This window comes from Schistocerca nitens, chromosome 11, assembly GCF_023898315.1.
Source record: "Schistocerca nitens isolate TAMUIC-IGC-003100 chromosome 11, iqSchNite1.1, whole genome shotgun sequence".
Taxonomy (NCBI): domain Eukaryota; kingdom Metazoa; phylum Arthropoda; class Insecta; order Orthoptera; family Acrididae; genus Schistocerca; species Schistocerca nitens.
In genome coordinates, this window is record NC_064624.1 from 46,504,158 (window position 1) to 46,527,077 (window position 22,920).

General features: G+C 42.4%; 1 protein-coding gene across 7 annotated transcripts in view; it reads right to left on the reverse strand.

The window, feature by feature from the left end:
- Positions 1–22,920, reverse strand: part of LOC126213285 (zinc finger protein 665-like) — a 115,413-nt gene that overhangs the window by 56,243 nt on the left and 36,250 nt on the right. For all 7 annotated transcript variants that reach the window (XM_049940952.1, XM_049940946.1, XM_049940948.1 and 4 more), the window contains 2 exons: positions 21,621–21,713; positions 20,615–20,695 (listed from right to left, as the gene is read on the reverse strand). In XM_049940952.1, coding sequence (XP_049796909.1) covers positions 20,615–20,695; positions 21,621–21,713 — 174 coding nt within the window. The remainder of the gene's footprint in view (positions 1–20,614; positions 20,696–21,620; positions 21,714–22,920) is intronic.

Here is a 22,920-nt window from a genome sequence, read left to right on the forward strand (position 1 = left end):
TGGAGGGGTACATCAGCAACGAGGGTAGAATGAAAGGTGAATGCTTTATAATTACATGGAACAGCGTCCAAAGCAATGGGGCCTACTTTCTGCCTGTCCATCATGATTGCAGGGATAACTCACTTGAGCATTTCCCAGCCACATTTGTACTGGCCAGAAGAGCCCATGGAAGTGCCACCTGCCGCAAACCACCCAGCTTAAATCAAACTCTAGGGCAAGAACTAATGTAATCTGTAAACACACTTCTGAACCGGCAGGAGGGACCAATCTCCCTGGAAACGTTATTGCAACATGTAAATTCATATTGTGAAAATCAGCACCAGAATGAGACAACACTCACCATTGTCATACCAACCACTGCAGCGGCACATGTTCTGCTGAGCCTGATGTTCTTCTGGTACACACAAGACAAAGAACATGACCGAGTTCGGACCCAGCCATAGTTCAGGTTCCACTGTGTTGGATAACCCAAGCATAAAAGCAGCAGAATGCACAGTGATATAGTATGAAGAATAATCGATTTATTTTCGCTTTTAAGTGAGACGTAGAGTGTTGGAAAAAATTGTGCAAGAAGCACAGTAATGAAATTAGTACCATGGTGTCTGAGTCACGGTGCAGGGCAAGAGGCCCTATGGAAATTTATAAGATTCAGTGAAAGGGTTAAGGTAACTAATTGTTAGAACGATACATAAGTGGCGAAATAAGGCCGGAAATACTTGTCGCCGGTAACTCTGGTTTAATGGGTAGTATAGTTTGGTCAATCTGAGAGACAGAGTCTTGACAAAAAGGTCAATGTAGCATGTTGACCATGATTGGTCAAAAAATATGCTAGAGCAGAACAGCCAGCTGCACATGTGTGACGGTGTTATGCATTGAAAAGCAAAACATGGCCAACTTGCTTTGCAAAGCAGAGCCAGCAGGGGCATAGTATAGCAACAGCCAATGCTGCAACATGCTAGTGGAAAGACGGAAGTTTTTCATCACTTGCCACCAGATTAGTATTTACAATACATGCCTTAAACACTAAACAACATAATCTGAAGTGTAGAAGTACTAAGGAGTTCGTATGATACTTGTCCCACTATCACAGCCAACACCATACACCTGTGACACCCACAATGACATCCTGGAATGCAGCATGGAGTCCATCATTCAAACACAAGACAGGGCAGGCTGCCCTTAGTCACAAACAAGCTGCCTGCTCACTCTTGACATTGCTTTCTGTGAAGATGTGTCAGAGGTAGACATACAGCAGGTCTCCAACAATAAAGGCCACTCTGCCAAAGCCATCTGCACACAGTTTACCTTGACACAACACGTCCAGCGGATGCTGCAGGCTTATATGCCAGCTACCATGTAGTACAAAGGCAGTCTGTTGTGACCTTACAGCCAAATAACAGTCCTCTCTTCAGAAGCCACATGTGGTCGACCCTGCCCTGGACTTTGGGATGCAGTTTCAGTCTTTATGAACTGTCGTTACATCCAAGAAACAACAGCACAATTCACACTAAGCCATCAGGCCACATCAATTTTTGACTGTCCTGCTTCCTTTCTTTCTATGGCCCTCCAATGCCAAGTCTAGTAGGCATTTTCTCTGTGTCAAACTGCACTGTCTGTAGCTGTGTACACGGTGATTGTGAATGTAAGGTTACCCAACAAACACTACCTCATTTCATACGTCCCCTGACATCATTGGCAAAGTTGTCAGTTGTTCGGAATGCCATCTTCCATGCAGAACATGATCATACGGACATCTGGTTACAGTTTGTAGGATTGTATTGTGAATGAAACACAAGATGGAGAAGTAGTAGTTTGTTGCTTTAATTCTGGATATAAGATTAGTTTAGGTCATTTTGCATTCAGTCCTCAATTGGCACATGTAGTCTTACTAATTTTTTCAGTTCTTCCTTACTGGCAAGCCAATCACGAATGGCTCTTTCTGTTGGAGGAGGACCAAAATGCCACTCAGCTGCTCTGTTTCCATATTGGTCTGCATATGCTATTATCTTCAATTTATAGCCCACATCATATGAAACCCCTATTTTTTCATTAATAAACTACTAAAGGAAATTCTCTTCTGTTATCAATAATACAAATCACTTTCAGTTCAAGTTCACTGGCACTGTAGACTGCTTGACAGTGTTCTAGGTTTGTGATGGCGGGGCAGGAGGGGGACAGTGTTAACAAGCTTGTTAAGCTCTACAGCTCATGTTCATTGCATCGGTGCACTGCTGCTGCCAGTTGAATCATGTTGCCAGGTAGTCATAGGTTTCCCACAGCATTGAATATATGGCCTTCTTTAAGCCTGGCAGGAATTTTAAATCAAACACTGGACATTTTAAAATTAATTTTGAGTATAAGACACACGTGAATGATGTAAGAATTTTTTTAAAGAAAAAAGTGTGTCATAGTCCATAAAACATTGTATGGTTTTATTCTGTATAAAATATAAAGTCAAATTGGTGATGTTTCCTTGTGAGTGACACACTTTAGTTCTCAGTGACCTGCCCTTCTTTCCTGACCTTCCTGTATCTGTTACTAACTCTTTCCAGATGAAGGAAATAATAATTCCAAAAGCTAGGGAAGTTCCTTGTAGCTTTGTGTGCATGTATTGTCAGTACTAGCTATTTCAACTCCTGAAGGTAAGTGAAGACCAGCCATTTTGTCTGACAAATTTGTAGTTTTGAGCCAATCCAAAATGTGAAAACGAGAGTAAAATATAATTTTCTGAACCTTATCTGTGTTTTTGCATCAAGGTTTATCTGTAGTATCTATTTTCCTGTCTGAAGAGCAAAAATGTAAATAATTTTCCCACATCTATTTTTTGAAAGTTAGAAGTAGAGGTTACAATGATATGAAGAATCTTTGTCTTCACATTACATACCTGATGTACTGATCAGTACGACACTTCCTGTGTGCTGATTTGAACAGCGTAGACCATGTTACAAAATACATTTTGTTTGGCTACAATGTTAGAGACATTTTAAGTTTAAATTCATCATGGTTGCTGCCAGATATGGAACTAAAAATACTGATTAAGTTGTGATATCCAAAGAAGAATTTAACATCAAGGATTCTTACTACACAGAAGGTAGGTCAGGAAGAATGTTTAAATTTTTTGTTAGGTAACTTTAACCTAAACAATTTAAAAAAGATGTGCTGTAAAGCAAAGAATTTATGGCGGAATTATTTTGTGGATGAAACAATAAAAGTTTCATTTACTGAATAATTTACATAGTAATACATCTGTATATGAAGGCTGGAGCATTGTTACACATTATTATTACTAGCTTTCTGTTAAAGATAATGGATAGTAAATTTGAGAGAGAGAGAGAGAGAGAGAGAGAGAGAGAGAGAGAGAGAGAGAGAGAAATTTTGCAAAACTGTAAGCAAATCAATTACAATTGGTTCAGTTTAGAGAAAAAGACAAGCAAGTATCACAAGACTCCAGAAGAAAGGGAAGAGAACAACTTCGCAAATGTCTAGATTTAAAATTAAGGTAAAGAGGAAAAAGAGTTGTGAAGAGTATGTACAAGTAATGTAAATGCACAACCACTCATGTCACTGGAGTGTAATCATCAGAACCCTATTTACATTCATACTAATCCCCATAAACTTTAGGAACAGCAGTGAAAAGATTGAAATAACTACATCCAGAGAGCCCAACATGGAAATATGCAGTAACAAACAAATTAATTGTTCCAGTGGAACAACTTCAATAGTGTTTAAGCACACATTAACAACACAAACTGGATAACAAGGTTTCAGAAGAAAAAGAAGCAAACAGTTGATTTTTTTTACAACAGAGATGACAATCTGTCAAGCACCTGACAGATTATTTAAAGATCAGAAGACAAAGATGCACAGAGTTTTGCAAAAAACACTACATGGTATTTTCAGCTCAGGGAGCTTATAAGCAATTTTAGGCAGATACAGAAATGGGACAAATAAAAAATACTTTCATTTATTACACATTTTGTTCGTTTTGAATACACCTCAATGCATGTATGAAGGTATCATGCCAACTCTTATTATCTGGTGAATGCACTGAAAAGAGCATTTTTTTATGAGGTAAGGAGTTACTGGAACATGTAGTCTACCGATAATTCATGTGTACTACGAATTCATGTATAAAGTGTAAAAACTGCAACTCCTAAACTTCACTCCACATTAAAGAATGAAGTCGACTGACAAACAAGTAAAATGGAAAAAAATGGATTGACGTTGACAGGCAACAAAAATATGCAGAAGTTAATGGTAGCATCACTGACGTAGTGTCAGAAATTTACAAGGAAATTTTATATTTAATATTTCACTGCTTCATAGAAAACTCACAATCTGCTGAATTGGGGATATGTGCAAAGTGGAGTTCTCAAATCTGGAGATCTACAGACTGACTTTGTAGATAGTGTGTCTATGATTATCGAAGACCAAAGTCAAAGTGCTCATGCATAACATGAATAAGTACAGGCTTTGCAGGTTGTGCCTGGATGCTGCAGGAACATTTTATCATGCCATCATCACTAATGAGATCTAACACATGAAACAGTTTCTGTTGCTGTGTTCTCATATAAATAATACCTGATGTAAATAAGAAGATCTCACATTAAAAAAAATTGACAATCCGTTGAGGTGGCTGTTTTTTTTTTTTTTTTTTTTTTTTTTTTTTGTCATCAGTCTACTGACTGGTTTGATGCAGCCCACCACAAATTCCTTTCCTGTGCTAATCTCTTCATCTCAGAGTAGCACTTGCAACCTACGTCCTCAATTATTTGCTTGACGTATTCCAATCTCTGTCTTCCTCTACAGTTTTTGCCCTCTACAGCTCCCTCTAGTACCATGGAAGTCATTCCCTCATGTCGTAGCAGATGTCCTATCATCCTGTCCCTTCTCCTTATCAGTGTTTTCCACATATTCCTTTCCTCTCCGATTCTGCGTAGAACCTCCTCATTCCTTACCTTATCAGTCCACCTAATTTTCAACATTCGTCTATAGCACCACATCTCAAATGCTTCGATTCTCTTCTGTTCCGGTTTTCCCACAGTCCATGTTTCACTACCATACAATGCTGTACTCCAGACGTACATCCTCAGAAATTTCTTCCTCAAATTAAGGTCGGTATTTGATATTAGTAGACTTCTCTTGGCCAGAAATGCCTTTTTTGCCGTAGCGAGTCTGCTTTTGATGTCCTCCTTGCTCCGTCCGTCATTAGTTATTTTACTGCCTAGGTAGCAGAATTCCTTAACTTCATTGACTTCGTGACCATCAATCCTGATGTTAAGTTTCTCGCTGTTCTCATTTCTACTACTTCTCATTACCTTCGTCTTTCTCCGATTTACTCTCAAACCATACTGTGTACTCATTAGACTGTTCATTCCGTTCAGCAGATCATTTAATTCTTCTTCACTTTCACTCAGGATAGCAATGTCATCAGCGAATCGTATCATTGATATCCTTTCACCTTGTATTTTAATTCCACTCCTGAACCTTTCTTTTATTTCCTTCATTGCTTCCTCGATGTACAGATTGAAGAGTAGGGGCGAAAGGCTACAGCCTTGTCTTACACCCTTCTTAATATGAGCACTTCGTTCTTGATCGTCCACTCTTATTATTCCCTCTTGGTTGTTGTACATATTGTATATGACCCGTCTCTCCCTATAGCTTACCCCTACTTGTTTCATTATCTCGAACAGCTTACACCATTTTATATTGTCGAACGCTTTTTCCAGGTCGAGAAATCCTATGAAAGTGTCTTGATTTTTCTTTAGCCTTGCTTCCATTATTAGCCGTAACGTCAGAATGGCCTCTCTCGTCCCTTTACTTTTCCTAAAGCCAAACTGATCGTCACCTAGCGCATTCTCAATTTTCTTTTCCATTCTTCTGTATATTATTCTTGTTAGCAGCTTCGATGCATGAGCTGTTAAGCTGATTGTGCGATAATTCTCGCACTTGTCAGCTCTTGCCGTCTTTGGAATTGTGTGGATAATGCTTTTCCGAAAGTCAGATGGTGTATCGCCAGACTCATATATTCTACACACCAACGTGAATAGTCGTTTTGTTGCCACTTCCCCCAATGATTTTAGAAATTCTGATGGAATGTTATCTATCCCTTCTGCCTTATTTGACCGTAAGTCCTCCAAAGCTCTTTTAAATTCCGATTCTAATACTGGATCCCCTATCTCTTCTAAATCAACTCCTGTTTCTTCTTCTATCACATCAGACAACTCTTCACCCTCATAGAGGCTTTCAATGTATTCTTTCCACCTATCTGCTCTCTCCTCTGCATTTAGCAGTGGAATTCCCGTTGCACTCTTAATGTTACCACCGTTCCTTTTAATGTCACCAAAGGTTGTTTTGACTTTCCTGTATGCTGAGTCTGTCCTTCCGACAATCATATCTTTTTCGATGTCTTCACATTTTTCCTGCAACCATTTCGTCTTTGCTTCCCTGCACTTCCTATTTATTTCATTCCTCAGCGACTTGTATTTCTGTATTCCTGATTTTCCCGGAACATGTTTGTACTTCCTCCTTTCATCAATCAACTGAAGTATTTCTTCTGTTACCCATGATTTCTTCGCAGCTACCTTCTTTGTACCTATGTTTTCCTTCCCAACTTCTGTGATGGTCCTTTTTAGAGATGTCCATTCCTCTTCAACTGTACTGCCTACTGCGCTATTCCTTATTGCTGTAACTATAGCGTTAGAGAACTTCAAACGTATCTCGTCATTCCTTAGTACTTCCGTATCCCACTTCTTTGCGTATTGATTCTTCCTGACTAATGTCTTGAACTTCAGCCTACTCTTCATCACTACTATATTGTGATCTGAGTCTATATCTGCTCCTGGGTACGCCTTACAATCCAGTATCTGATTTCGGAATCTCTGTCTGACCATGAAGTAATCTAATTGAAATCTTCCCGTATCTCCCGGCCTTTTCCAAGTATACCTCCTCCTCTTGTGATTCTTGAACAGGGTATTCGCTATTACTAGCCGAAACTTGTTACAGAACTCAATTAGTCTTTCTCCTCTTTCATTCCTTGTCCCAAGCCCATATTCTCCTGTAACCTTTTCTTCTACTCCTTCCCCTACAACTGCATTCCAGTCGCCCATGACTATTAGATTTTCGTCCCCCTTTACATACTGCATTACCCTTTCAATATCCTCATACACTTTCTCTATCTGTTCATCTTCAGCTTGCGACGTCGGCATGTATACCTGACCTATCGTTGTCGGTGTTGGTCTGCTGTCGATTCTGATTAGAACAACCCGGTCACTGAACTGTTCACAGTAACACACCCTCTGCCCTACCTTCCTATTCATAACGAATCCTACACCTGTTATACCATTTTCTGCTGCTGTTGATATTACCCGATACTCATCTGACCAGAAATCCTTGTCTTCCTTCCACTTCACTTCACTGACCCCTACTATATCTAGGTTGAGCCTTTGCATTTCCCTTTTCAGATTTTCTAGTTTCCCTACCACGTTCAAGCTTCTGACATTCCACGCCCCGACTCGTAGAACGTTATCCTTTCGTTGATTATTCAATCTTTTTCTCATGGTAACCTCCCCCTTGGCAGTCCCCTCCCGGAGATCCGAATGGGGGACTATTCCGGAATCTTTTGCCAATGGAGAGATCATCATGACACTTACTTCAATTACAGGCCACATGTCCTGTGGATACACGTTACGTGTCTTTAATGCAGTGGTTTCCATTGCCTTCTGCATCCTCATGTCGTTGATCATTGCTGATTCTTCCGCCTTTAGGGGCAATTTCCCACCCCTAGGACAAGAGAGTGCCCTGAACCTCTATCCGCTCGTCCGCCCTCTTTGACAAGGCCGTTGGCAGAATGAGGCTGACTTCATATGCTGGAAGTCTTCGGCCGCCAATGCTGATTATTTATCAAAATTTAGGCAGTGGCGGGGATCGAACCCGGGACCGGAGACGTTTTGATTATGAATCAAAGACGCTACCCCTAGACCACGGTGACTGTACTTCTTCTATATTTGGAAAAAAAAAGAAAAAGGTACACATTATCCAGTTTGTGTTCAAAAGTATTTAAAGTGGAAACGGACTATTATTCTTTGCTGCGTGACATGGTAAAGTCGTCATGGATGCTATTTGTGGTACAATGAGGAGAGGAGTGTGGAACCAGATGAAACACAGAAAATGGTATGCTGGGTGAGCTACAGATTTTTATAAATGGCACAAACTCAGATTCAAGTAAAAACCATATTTTATGGTACTGGAAGATGGTTTATGGACAACTGAGTGAGTGTAACTCGCATTCAGGTCAAACGTTTTTGCTCATATTCAAGACTATTCTTATTTTTTACCTTAAGCTATCATAATATTGTTGTCACAACAACCCTGAAGCTTGAAAAAACCAAACATCTTCTCGTAACTAAGGATGCAACCCACCAAAGATGTGCTTGGTATTCAGAGGTGGAAAATGATTCTTGCGGGGATCAAATGCTGCAGACGAAGACACAATAGCAACAGATGCTGTCAAGAATACGCATATTGATCTGATAAATCCTGGACTGTTTGTCATTGTAGAAATTTTAAATGAGTGAGGTATAAAACAATTTCGATGGCATCTCTGAAAATGCAGAACCTATGGTAATGTTTTTAAAACCCATTCCAAAGGCTACAATTTTTTCACAAAATACAAAAGTGACAGCACTTTTTGTTAGAACTGAACAAATTTGAACATTAATAAATTAACCAATGATCATTTAAAAAGCATCAGATATTACTTATGTCTTTAGAATTGGGACCTATGACTGTGTTGCAAAATGATTTTTTTTTTTTTAAGAAGAAAATTTAATATAATGAAAACCCGAAAGACTCATGTATTTAAATCGAATGATTTATGTATAGTTTTAGTTTTTTGAGTATCAAAAATTGCATTATGACTAATGCTATTTGTGTGAGCTATGTATAGAATCTATGGTGTCCCATATGCAATTAGTTTTTGACTTTTATCTTCAAGATTTCAAGTTTTAGATTCAATTATTGCATGCCTAATTTAACATATTCCTTGTGTATTTGGATTTTAAAGGAAGGGTGCAATTCAAATAATTTCTGATTTAAACATAATTTTAAGAAATTCTATCAGAAGCTATCTTTAACTCCACACGGCCAATTGTGTGAACCCATTATCAATCATTTAGAAAAGGAACTGTTACTATAACAATGAATGAAACTCACTTTTCAAACATGTGATTGCCCAAGAGAAAACTTGGAATCTCTCTTTCCTCAGCTGAATTGTACTTTCGATTCAACTAACATTTAATGAGTAACTATACTGTTGTATTCCATTAAGAAATAATTGTATCTTTATCCACTGCAACTACCAGGCCTACTGATCATTCAACAAAATCAAATTATTTCCAACATCAATTGGTGGATATTTAGTAGTTCAGTCATTTCTACAATGAAGTAAACAAATTTAGTTGATAACCTACCAAATATTTCAATGCACCCTATGGGTTGTTCATTAAAATTATTTTAACCGATACTTCACAACAAGAGTAATTAGCTTTTATGTTGGTTAACTGTCACAACACAGCTGACCCAAACACTACTCCTCAAATATTATGAGAATCAATAGTGGACAGATTACATTAACCTCTCAACAGAGCGACATCATTTTACAACAAGAAATTAAGAATGTTCTGACATTTACTCAGCCATAACCTTACTTGTGGATCAGAATTGTTTTGAGAAAATATTAAATTCTTTATAAACTTGACAACTAAAGACAATATGATTCAGCATTCAAGATTTAACACACATCCATTGAGTTAACCGTGTTGCAAAAGATATGTACAATACCAATCCGTGTTTGCAACATCTGTATTCAGACACTGGGCTTAACAGACCACGCTTTGTTTTGAACATTATACATACTGGTTAGACAGTGATGAAAGGAAACACAGTTTACCAGTAAAATGAAAAAAAGGTAAGGCATATGTACCCATTTCCAGCAATTATTTGGTTGGTATATGGTTCATGGCATATTTACCTAATTGTAATATATAACAGATACAAATAAGAGACTTAAATAATCAACAAAATGTTCTCCTTCACTATTTACAGCAGTCCCCCAATGCTGGGATGACTTTTTCATTCTGTAACTGTACAAGTCACATAGAAGTGGAGAAAACTTATTGGCATCACATTAAAGCCTTAATCTTCCTTTACTCAGGGAAACTACAAGTGTTGTCATGTTAAATGAATTACACTTACAAGAACTGAATCAGCTTAGTAACAATAAACTGGTTCATAGTGATAAATGATACCTTGGGAGGAAAACTGAATACAGAATGGGAAAACAATACATATGATGTCCCACAGGACTGACCTACATAAATGTTGTGCTAAAGCCATTGGAGATGCCTTCAAAATCTGCAGTGCTTGCCGATAATTAGTACACTGATAATGGCCAAACACATTCATACTAGAAACAGCCAGGAGAATAATGGAACATGCTTGCAACTGGTTCACAGGCAACAGCACAAAAATTCAACCTTTATACTTACAAAAACATACATCATGTAATTCCAAACAAATTCAAATGACTTACTGATACAAGTGATATCAATGACAGACACTGGATGAGGATCCATGAAACAAGTTCTTGGGCATTCAGATCGATAATAAATTAAGGAGGCACCAGCATGAGAATGAGATAACCAAAAAGCTCATCTCTCTCTGCCCTGCAATTAATGAATGTTCCTCCAGAGAGTCTACATGCAGAAATGCTTCCCAGCACGCTTTCTCTCAGTCCTAGCCTATAGGATAATCTTATAGGACATGGCACCAATGAACAAATTAGTATTTATCCTATACAAGCTTGTAGTAGGAATGTGATGTGAACACTTTGCATCTACATGTCACTATGGAACTCCCTATTGATTTTCACAAATAACATTAATATTTTATTTATTTCTATTTGGCTTTCCCAGAAGATAATTCCAAAAACAAGTGAAAACTCCAAAAGATGCCATTGAAATTGCCTGTAGGTGAGTAATGCTGAGGGGATCAACTTGACAATTTTACCAATTTGTGGATCCCATTTCAATTGAAACCCAAGCAGACACCAAGGAATTGGATGCAGTATGTTTCATTTAGTGTGTGACCAGTAGTGTCTACTTCTTCTAGTAGCAGGCCATTTCTGATTGCTTTTCCATCTTATAAAATGAGTCTTCAAGGAATGACTTCAACTAGTAGCTGCAACAATAATAAGGGTAAAGTGCTGTGCAATATGGGGCAGGAAGTTTGTTGGTAGTGATAAGGAATTATTACTAAACATAAGTAATGTGATGAACAGTTTGATGATATTATCACTGAACTGAATCTGAAGAGGAGCAAATTCTGTAACAAATTGAAGAAAGTTGATAATATTAGAAAACACATAGATGGTCAAAAAACCGAAGAGATGGGAAATTATCAGAAATATAATTTTTCATAGGGATGGTATACCACAGCATTGGAACCAGCATTGACCAGCTAAAGGGTCTGCAGACCTGACCATGAAATTTGCTTCATCTCACATTATGGTATCTTTTTTATTGGTGGGTGTTTGTGAGAGGCTCCACCTATGTGTACCAATAACACTGGATGAACTATGATGCTACATGGGAACAGCATTGAGTTTCCTAAACTGACATGCTTGAAAATGCATGGATCAAGTCTATTGTCTGGATGCTTAAATGTGTAGAAAAGGATTTTGATATTTGTGATCAGTAAATGACGAATCTGGTCCTAAACATAGCTGTGAAAAGTACCTTAATGCTTTATGTGCACACACACACAAAATGTGAGCAACATGAAAATCATATGGTTCCTTTGGAAATAAAGGCTTTGCAGGCATGTATAGAAATAAAAATCTGACCCCAATTCTGTACCTTTGTAATAAATAAAGTTATAGTCTTGTGAAATCTGATGATTTTAAACATCCTTGAGGAATTGCTTATACAGGTATAACTTCTTTCAGTGAAATAGGATGATCTTAATTTGTCTTGATGGGTTGCACCTATTATTGAATGTTTCACAATGTTTTTCAGAAAATTAAATTTGCTTTCAACACTGTAATCTCTGCCCTGGCTAGAGATATGGTGTGAATGTTATTCATTTATTCATTCTTTAATTTACACATTGCATTCCATAAATGAAGACGTGGATGCATGTGGGTTTTTTTTTTTTTTTTTTTTTTTTGTGGTTTTCGGGCGCACAACTTCAATGGTCATTAGCGCCCCGACTACTCTAAGAATACACCGCGAGGCACAAGTTGACAACAACAACTAAAAGGGAAAACACAATAAAAGACAGACTGACAGGCATAGGATTAAAAAACATCCTCAAATGTCCTTAGCGAGGTTTGTCAAATTGATAAAACAAAGAACACGAGCAGCTGCTCGTGGGTCATCCGCTAAAATGGCATCTAAAGTAGTAGGCAGGTTAAGATCGAGGCGCAGTGTTTTAAGATCGGGACAGGACATTAAAATGTGACGAACTGTCAGCAAGTGCCCACATGGGCAGAACGGCGCCGGCGCAGCCGTCAGCAGATGGCGATGGCTGAACCGGCAGTGTCCAATTCTTAACCTTGCTAAAACGACCTCCTCCCGCCGAGAAGGGCGTGAGGAGGACGTCCAAGCCACGGGAAGAGGTTTTAAGGCCCGAAGCTTGTTGTCGGTAAGTGCAGCCCAATCGGCATGCCACAGCGACACAACGCGCCGACAAATGACCCTGCTAAAATCGGACGAAGGGACACAACAAGAAGCTGTCCGAGGCTGGAGGACCGCAGCCTTGGCCGCGGCATCTGCAGCTTCGTTCCCAGGGATACCGACATGGCCAGGAACCCACATAAAGCTAACCGGCGTACCGACGTCCACCAGCTGCTGAAGAGAGCGTTGGATCCGGTGTACGAAAGGGTGAACCGGGTACGGAGCACTGAGGCTCTGGATGGCGCTCAGGGAATCTGAGCAGATGACATAAGCAGAATGTCGGTGGCGGCAAATGTACAGAACAGCCTGGTAGAGGGCAAAGAGCTCAGCTGTGAAGACCGAACAATGGCCATGGAGCCGGTATTGGAAACTTTGTGCCCCGACAATAAAGGAACACCCGACCCCGTCATTGGTCTTAGAGCCATCTGTATAAATAAAAGTCATGTTGTTGAACTTCGAACGAAGTTCCAAAAAACGGGAGTGGTAGACCGAACCGGGGGTGACCTCTTTTGGGAGCGAGCTGAGGTCGAGGTGAACGCGGACCTGAGCCTGGAGCCAAGGTGGCGTGCGGCTCTCGCCCACTCGAAAGGTTGCAGGGAGTGAAAAATGAAGGTGTTGAAGGAGGCGACGAAAGCGAACTCCAGGGGGTAGCAAGGCAGAGACATACAACCCGTATTGAAGGTCAAGAGAGTCGTCAAAAAAGGAACGATAAGAAGGATGGTCGGGCATTGACAGTAGCCGACAGGCATACCGACAAAGCAGTATATCGCGCCGGTAGGTGAGTGGCAATTCGCCAGCGTCAGCATGAAGACGCTATACGGGACTGGTATAAAATGCTCCGATCGCAAGTCGTAAACCCCGATGTTGTATGGAGTTGAGGCGGCGTAAGATGGATGGCCGTGCAGAGGAGTATACGAAGCTCCCATAATCCAGCTTGGAGCGGACGATCGACCGATATAGTCGAAGTAGGATGGTTCGATCCGCTCCCCACGACATACCACTGAGAACACGGAGGACATTTAAAGAACGGGTACAACGGGCGGCCAAATATGACACATGTGGAGACCAGCTAAGTTTCCTGTCAAAGGTAAGGCCTAAAAATTTGATTGTCTCCACGAGTGGGAGAGCAACGGGACCGAGTCGTAAGGACGGTGGGAGAAACTCTTTGTAGCGCCAGAAGTTAATACAGACCGTCTTCTCGGCAGAAAAACGGAAGCCATTGGCGACACTCCAGGAGTAAAGACGGTCAAGAGAACGCTGAAGACAGCGCTCCAAGACACGTGGACACTGCGCGCTGCAATAGATGGTGAAATCGTCCACGAAAAGGGAGCCTGATACATCAGCTGGGAGGCAATCCATTATTGGATTGATCGCGATGGCGAAGAGAGCGACGCTCAAAACTGAGCCCTGTGGCACCCCATTCTCCTGGCGAAAGGTGTCGGACAGGACAGAACCCACACGTACCCGAAACTGTCGATCCATTAAAAAGGAACGAATAAAAAGAGGGAGGCGACCGCGAAAGCCCCACGTATGCATGGTGCGGAGAATGCCCGCCCTCCAACAGGTGTCGTAAGCCTTCTCCAAATCAAAGAACACAGCCGCGGTCGGGCGCTTCCGCAAGAAGTTATTCATGATGAAGGTCGACAAGGTAACCAGATGGTCGACAGCAGAGCGGCGCCTTCGAAATCCACATTGTACATTGGTAAGTAGGCGGCGAGACTCGAGCAGCCAAACCAATCGAGAGTTAACCATTCGCTCCATCACTTTACAGACACAGCTGGTAAGCGAGATAGGTCGATAACTGGAAGGCAAGTGTTTGTCCTTCCCCGGCTTAGGAATCGGGACAACAATAGACTCGCGCCAGCATGCGGGAACATGTCCCTCAATCCAGATGCGATTGTATGTACGAAGAAGAAAACCTTTACCCGCAGGAGAAAGGTTCTTCAGCATCTGAATATGAATAGAATCAGGCCCTGGAGCGGAGGACCGTGATCGGCCAAGTGCGGTTTCGAGTTCCCGCATGGTGAATGGGGCATTATAACTTTCACAATTCGAGGAGCGGAAGTCACGTGGCCTAGCCTCCTCGGCCTGTTTGCGGGGGAGGAAGGCAGGGTGGTAATGAGCGGAGCTCGAAACCTCTGCGAAAAAGCGGCCGAAGGCATTGGAGACAGCCTCAGGGGCCACAAGGACTTCATTCGCGACCTTCAAGCCAGAAATTGGGGAGTGAACCTTAGTGCCAGATAGCCGGCGCAGGCTACCCCAGACAACAGAAGAAGGAGTAGAACTGTTGAAGGTGCTGGTGAAAGCAGCCCAGCTGGCTGTCTTGCTTTCTTTAATAATACGACGACACTGAGCACGTAATCGTTTATAATTAATACAATTCGCCACTGTAGGGTGGCGTTGAAAGGTGCGTAAAGCACGTCGACGAGCACGTATAGCGTCCCTACATGCTACGGTCCACCAGGGGACCGGTACGCGACGTGGAGAAGAGGTAGGGTGAGGGATGGAATATTCAGCAGCAGCGAGAATGACTTCCGTGAGGTGTGCGACCTGACGATCGCAGCTTGTGAAGGTTTGATCCTGAAAGGTCGCCCTGGAAGAGAAGAGCCCCCAGTCTGCCTTGGAGATGGTCCAACGAGAGGAGCACGGAGAGGCAGTATGCTGCAGGAGATGGATAACACACGGGAAGTGGTCGCTCGAATATGTATCAGCAAGGGCATACCACTCAAACCGGCGTGCAAGTTGGGGAGTACATATAGAGAGGTCTAAATGGGAATAGGTATGAGATGTGTCCGAAAGAAAAGTAGGGGCGCCAGTATTGAGGCAGACAAGATTGAGCTGGTTGAAAAGGTCTGCTAACAAGGAGCCCCTCGGGCAGGATGCTGGAGAGCCCCAAAGAGGATGGTGGGCATTGAAGTCTCCAGTTAACAAAAATGGTGCAGGTAGCTGAGCAACAAGTTGCGTCATGTCTGCCCTGGTAACGGCAGATGACGATGGAGCGTAAACGGTACAAAAGGAAAACGTAAAAGTGGGGAGAGTAATGCGGATGGCAACTGCCTGCAGGCCGGTGTGCAACGTGATGGGATCGTAGTAAATATCATCCCGGACCAGCAACATAACCCCTCCATGAGCTGGGATACCTACCACAGGGGGTAGGTCAAAACGCACAGAGGTGTAGTGTGCCAAGGCAATTTGATCGCATGGGCGTAGCTTCGTTTCCTGGAGGGCTACGACGAGCGGACGATGCGAGCGGAGCAGCAACTTCAAGTCCTCTCGGTTGGAGCGAACGCTGCGAATATTCCAGTTAATAAGTGCCATCGGAAGAAAAGGAAGATGAGAGAAGGGGTCACCTCGAAGGCCGCTGAGGGCCTGGCTTCGAGCGAGCACTGCCGCCGCTATCAGTAGGCGGACAGTCATCGTCCATTGGTTCTATAGGTTCATCGGACATCTTGGGAAGATGGCCGGGAGGGGGAGCTTCCTCCGCCGGTGAACGGCCAGATGTTCGGCTACCAGCGGTGCGGCCAGGCGAAAGGGATGACGGCCTGGGGCGGCAACCGCTGGGTGGCGCAGGAGAAGAAATGCGCCGTGGCGGAGAAGGAGAACTGTGCTTCCTATTAGCCTTCTTGGATGGTCGTTTGGTGGAAGTACCGGTCGAAGGCTGGGAGGTCGAGGTACGTAGGAAGTCTGCACGGGACGGTTCCTTCTTGAAGGCCCGTGCATCTGACTTCTGGGTCTTCGTCTTAGCAGAAGCTGATGAAGGGGCTGGTGTCTGTGGGGTGATGGGACGAAGAGGAGACGTCGACCGCGCGATCTTAGCACTGGCCGAACGGACGACCGTGGTGCTGAAGGTCAGATCGCATGTCTGGGTTGCTACCTCCCGGGTAGTCCGAGGAGAGGCGAGGACAGTGCTGTATTTCCCCGCTGGGAGCAGCGTGGGCTTCCTACTAGCCAATAGCTTGCGAGCAGCCGAGGTGGACACTTTCTCTTTGACTCGAATTTCCTGGATACAGCGTTCTTCCTTATAGACAGGACAGTCGCGGGAGGATGCGGCATGGTCACCCTGACAGTTCACACAACGAGGAGACGGAGGTGGACAGTCACCCTCATGGGCATCCCTGCCACAAGTGACACATGTAGCCGCATTGGAACAAGACTGTCGAGTGTGATTGAAACGCTGACACTGGTAGCAGCGCGTAGGTGTCGGGACATAGGGGCGAACAGAAATAACCTCGTAGCCCGCCTTGATGCGCGATGGCAGCTTAACACTATCGAAGGTTAAGAAAAGTGTCCGGGTCGGTACAAGGTCATTGTTGACCTTTTTCATGACCCGATGGACAGCCGTCACGCCCTGCTCAGCGAGGAAAGATTGAAGCTCCTCCTCAGTCAATCCGTCGAGAGAGCTACTATAGACTACACCACGAGACGAATTCAAAGTTCGGTGGGCCTCCACCCGGACAGGGAACGTGTACAAGAGTGTGGCCCGAAGCAGTTTTTGTGCCTGAACGGCACTCTCAGTTTCTAGTAATAAGGTACCATTACGCAACCTGGTACAAGATTTGACAGATCCGGCTATGGCATCTATGCCCTTCTGGATAACGAAAGGTTTGACAGAGGAAAAATCCTTTCCGTCCTCAGATCGAGAAACTACGAGGAACTGTGGGGCAGGCGGTAGTATTTTTGTCACTGTTGGCTGGTCACGTTTCCGTTTGTGGGTCGAAGTCGAAAGCGATGGAGTAGAATCCATTGCGGAGGAATCCCCCATGATTGCCAGCGTCTCCGATGGCGCGCTCCTTCCTTGTGGGGACCCTCTCAGAGGGCACTCCCGCCTTAGGTGAATGTTTACACCTCAGGTCACACCTCCCGAGAAACAGACGGAGGGACCAATCGGCATGGTCAGAAGGTATCAGCTCAGGCAATCACCCCTCCCCGGGCCTGGCCTTTACCAGGGGGTACGCGCGTGCCTTACATGTCTACCCAGGGCGGGGACTTACGCGTTACCCCGTCACCGGCTACGCGTGCGAACGCGTGGGTCGGCCTTCAGACACGCACAGGGAGGAAGGAAGAAGAGGAAAAAGAAGAGAGAGGGAGAAAGAGGACAGACTGTCTCAAACGCCGAGGCGGAGACCAGAGAAGGCAAGGAGAAGAAGGCAATGAGAAAGCAAGGAGGAGGAGGCAAGGAGAAGGCAAGGAGAAGAAGGCAATGAGAAGGCAAGGAGAAAAAGGCAATGAGAAGGCAAGGAGGAGTCAAGGGAAAGAGTAAGGAAGACAGTGAAGCGGAGAAGAGCAAAGAAAGGAACCAACAAAAGGAAGGAAGAAACGAGAAGTGAAAAACCAAAAAGACCACGATTATAGGTCGTGAAACCGTCCGTCTCCGGACGCAGGCGCTAACTACCCCCGTGAGGGGGATGGACTCCTTTTAGTCGCCTCTTACGACAGGCAGGAATACCTCGGGCCTATTCTAATCCCCGGACCCGCAGGGGGGGCATGTGGGGTGAGCCACACTGCATATCTTAAGGCAGAAGCTCCCACAGGGATTTATCTCTGTGAAGTGTAGTGACAACCAGCTGTTTGTGACTAGTGCTAATCTACTTGCACGGCTAATTAAGGGAACTAGTAATAGATTATTTTGTATGTATGTAAATGTACATTTACTACTATGAAAAATATTGTTGCTCCTACTACACTGGTCAGCTACTTATTTTACCTAGAATTTCCACATACATCTATACTCCGCTATCCACTTAATGGCACATCGCAAAGGGTACCCCATAACCCTGCTGGTGATTTCCGTTCCCATTCCACTCACAAATATGAGTGAAAAAGACTGTATACGTGCCTCTCAATCAGCCCTGACTTCTCAAATTTCACCTTCATAGTCCTTATGTGCTGTGTAAGTTGGAAACAACAAAATCGTTCACCAGTCAGCTTCAAATGGCAGTTCTCTAAATTTTCTCAATAGTGTCTCTAGAAAGAACATCACCTTCCCTCTGGGAATTCTCATTTGAGTTTCTGAAGGATCTCCGTTACACTTGTGTGTTGTTCGAACCTACCAGTAACAGACGTAGCAGCCTAGCACTGAACCGCTTCTCCAACAAAGTATTAATTTGCTAACTTGCTCTAGCTTCTCATGCAATTACCTAATAAAATTTCCAATTCCACAATTACTACAGAATCTTGCTGGCCATGTGCCAGTATCAAAATGGTCAGCCCTGTTTTTCTGCATCATTATTAAGCTCTTGCATTTTATGCTCCCGAGACCACAAAGGTTGCATGTCCACTCTAGCTGACAGAGCTAAGATATTTACTGCACAGCTGCATGTACTACTCAGCATCACTGTTATGTTCACACATCATATTCGTAGATCTCTCAGGTGTCTACCACTGTTTAATCTAAGTTATGTATTTTCAAAGTAACAACATCAGTGATTTCAGTGCCAACCACATGACATGGTATTCCAGACCAAACAATCAACAACACACTGTTCTTCACACTTGCTATGGGAACAGCACTCCATGCAGCGGACACTATCCCTGAACCTCTGGCCCTGGTGCCATGGAGACATCTTGTTGGACCTGTGATCTCTTGGGCTGCATATGAAGGCCAGTATGGCCTTTTGTATTTTCATGGTAAGTGGTCACCAACTACAATCCAGCCACTTTGACAACTACAGCTATGCCCTAGGACACCCTACAGATCACGGTTTTAGCCAAACTCCTCATATGCACATCCCTGACTACTATGTGCAGCATTCTCATTTCTGTAAAACCCTTCTTGTGGAACAACACTACTACTGTTTCACTTACTGTCCTGCCAATGCATCCCTTTAATTTGTTTAAAATGGCATAACATGAGTCCCTGTGACATTTAAGTCTTGACCTGTTAGCTGTGAATCAGCTACACTCCTTTATATAGTCTCTGAGCTGGTCCTAGCGTGATAGTTTGGATCCTAGACCTGTATGCTTGTATAATCACCACACATTCCAGTGTCTGATGAAGCTAACATTTCAGTGCCTGAAAAATCCTTTATAACTTCAGAAAGTTTGTTTATGAACAATCAGATCAAGAGTGAGCCAGTACCTAACCTTCGCAAATGTGTGTTGAATGTTCCCCAATATTTGTCTAATTTCATTCTTGTGACATGTTTATCAATGTGAGCTTCTCCTTCCCTTAGCAAGGTCATAAAGCATATTTAAAAAAATAATCTTTCTTCTTCAGATCTGCCAGGACTCGAATGGTGAGGCCATACATGGCTTCAGCTATGTACAATCATTCGCTAAAAGCTATAAGAGTTTTTCTATTAATGAAAATTTTATAAGTAATACAACAGGTACCACAGAAGCTGCCACAATATGTACAGATTGTGGCCAACATATCGGGGCTGATCTAGAACCCACAAATTTCATCTCTGTTTTTCAAATCCCAAAAAAATTTTAGGGCAAACTCAAGAATAACTATGATTCACACAAAAGATAAGAACAGTCAGTGTTCTTTTGAATTCTATTTATCAGAAGTTGTTGAAAGTAGGAATATTTCTCAAATCACCTACACTATTAGAACTTACACTTCATCTAAATGTGAATTTCGCGACCATCACAGACAACCATTATGCAATGTAGTTGATAACAACAAGGGCTACTGAGAACAGGATTATACCAGACACTAATCCCCTTCCACTTCTATTTAAAACAGTCAGAATGTAAGAGGTGATATGAAAGTCAAGTGCAGGAGTACAAGAATACTCTACAATTACGAACAGCAACAAATTCCAGGGAACTGACAATCTGTGACAATTCCACTGCAATGCATCTTTTACTCTACACACTTAACAAAAGACTTACTACTTGAATACATGGAATACATCAGAGATGTAAATACTTACAGTATTCTCAGTTATATTTAATTCAGGATCCTCCTTGATAAAATCAGTGGACAAAGATATTCCCAATGGATCTTCAACCGACTGAAAGAAGAACACAATCTGTGAATTATAACTGCTTGCTATCTTCTGTGTGTATATGACAGCTCTCAATATTCTTTTCTCATTAGTATCATCCAACTTTGCAGAGATTCTTATCAAATGGGAAGAGAGAGTGTCAGAATGCATCCAAATCAGTTCTATTGCCCCTGATTTTGCTATCAGCCATTGTGTAGTACTTATTTGGCATACTTTCACTTTCTATTCCTGTCACATAATCCACTCCGATTTCAGAGGCACTATGGCCTACTCTACTGGATGGTTGTACTCCCATATACAAATCTCATATACGTGTGTGGCAACATTTCAAAATTAAACTCAGATAATATAAAGATGCAAATAATCTTCCAACAGTAAACCCATAAACAAGAGGAATTTTTGGTCATTAATCAAATGAATGTGGCATTCCACACATTATCATCAAAATTACCCAAATTTAATGTTATTTACACAGCTTCTTGCCATATCACCATGTATTTTCAGTGCCTGCTCTTTAGGGAACAATGCAAATTTATGTCATGTGTACTGGAGGAAAATCATAAGGAACTCCACAGCAGGATTTCAGTAATGATGTAAATACTACAGTGAATAGTGACTGGGAACTCTAGAATATACATCCATCACATGTCATAGTTCCACATATGTTACATCACTGTGACACAGAGATGTAACAAGATTAACAATTAGTTCCAAGAGGAAGTCTTCCTTGCTCCGTTTACACCAAATATGTACTTAAGGCATTCATTACATAGAATCACAATAAAAAATTAATGCAAGAGTAATGGTTCATAAAGATATGCTTGTTACAAGTGCTGTTAAAATACTATTGGTAATACCCTACAAATAACACATCTAACTAGACTTTCTTACTACACTTCCTGCACAATACAGTGCTTGTGTGAAAACTTACATTATGCTCAGATCCAGCAGCATGGTGTTTCAGTTCGGGGTCTTGCTTTACGCAAACACTAGGGTCGCCAGCCTTTAATGGGTCTTCAAGAAACTGAAAAATCAAGAAAGTGACGTATCAGGGCTTCTGTCTCTTGTTCCTACATGGCACTGTCATACAGGAGGAGAGAGGGGGGCGAGACAGGGTGGTGGTGGTGCGTGGGGGCGGGGCAGGGAGACAGGGCATGGGGGCAGGAAGACCGGGTGGGGGGGCAGGGAGACCGGGTGGGGGGGCAGGGAGACCGGGTGGGGAGAGAGAGGGTGGGGGTAGAGAAGGGGAAGAAAAGGGGAGTTTCTTATCAATCTATTTACACTAAGTGACATGCGCATAACATATCCAGTCAGCAAAATCTTACAAGACCATATCTTGGGCGTTGGGCAATGGCAAAAGCAAAATTAGATTCAACGTTCATCATAATGCGATCATAATGATGATGCTATGACATATTAGAAAGTAACTTTTTATTCCAACACTGGACCATGTTAAGACTGGCATGAGAGAGCATTTTGTTGAAGAAAATATTTATCATTTTAAATTCAACATCCTTTTCCCATCACATCACAATTACTGGAACATGATGCTAATGATCTTGCGCACAAACTAAATCAGTGCTTAACCGAACTACTTTATTTTGAAGAAGACTCACACTTTGTGATTAAAAAGAGACTAATGGGACAGGCTCTTCAATACAAGCAACGAGCATAAATGCTCTTAATGATTGTGTTTTTGTTATGCAAGCATTATCTCTCTATCCTATATCTGACCATCCTACTTTGCGCACGCTGTACAAAATATTTGTCTACCTGCATCTATTGCTGCAGTAGAAAGAAGTTTTTCAACACTGCAGTGTACAAAGACATGGCTGAGGTCAACAGTGAAGGAGGATCGACTTAATGGCTTAGCTCTGTTGGACACTCACCCTGACATTGCTTGTCGTGCTGACAATGTAATTAACCAATTTGTCAGCAAGAGTAGGTGCATAGAATTCATCATTTAAAGTACAGAACCACAACTATAACTTTTTTATATCATGTATATGTGTATAATCAGTTTAAATAAAACTTTCTTACACTTTCCATATGACTTCATTAGCTTTTATTACAGTAAAAGTAAAGGTAGCTCAAGATATCTTTAGTGAGCCCTCCTTGAGGTTTTTCTGTATCTGCCACTGTCTCATATGAGATATGGTGTAAGTTCTATTGGCCAGCTGTGAACTGAGGCTCGTGAGCAACAATAAAATCTGTTGGTTGGGCTCAGAGGA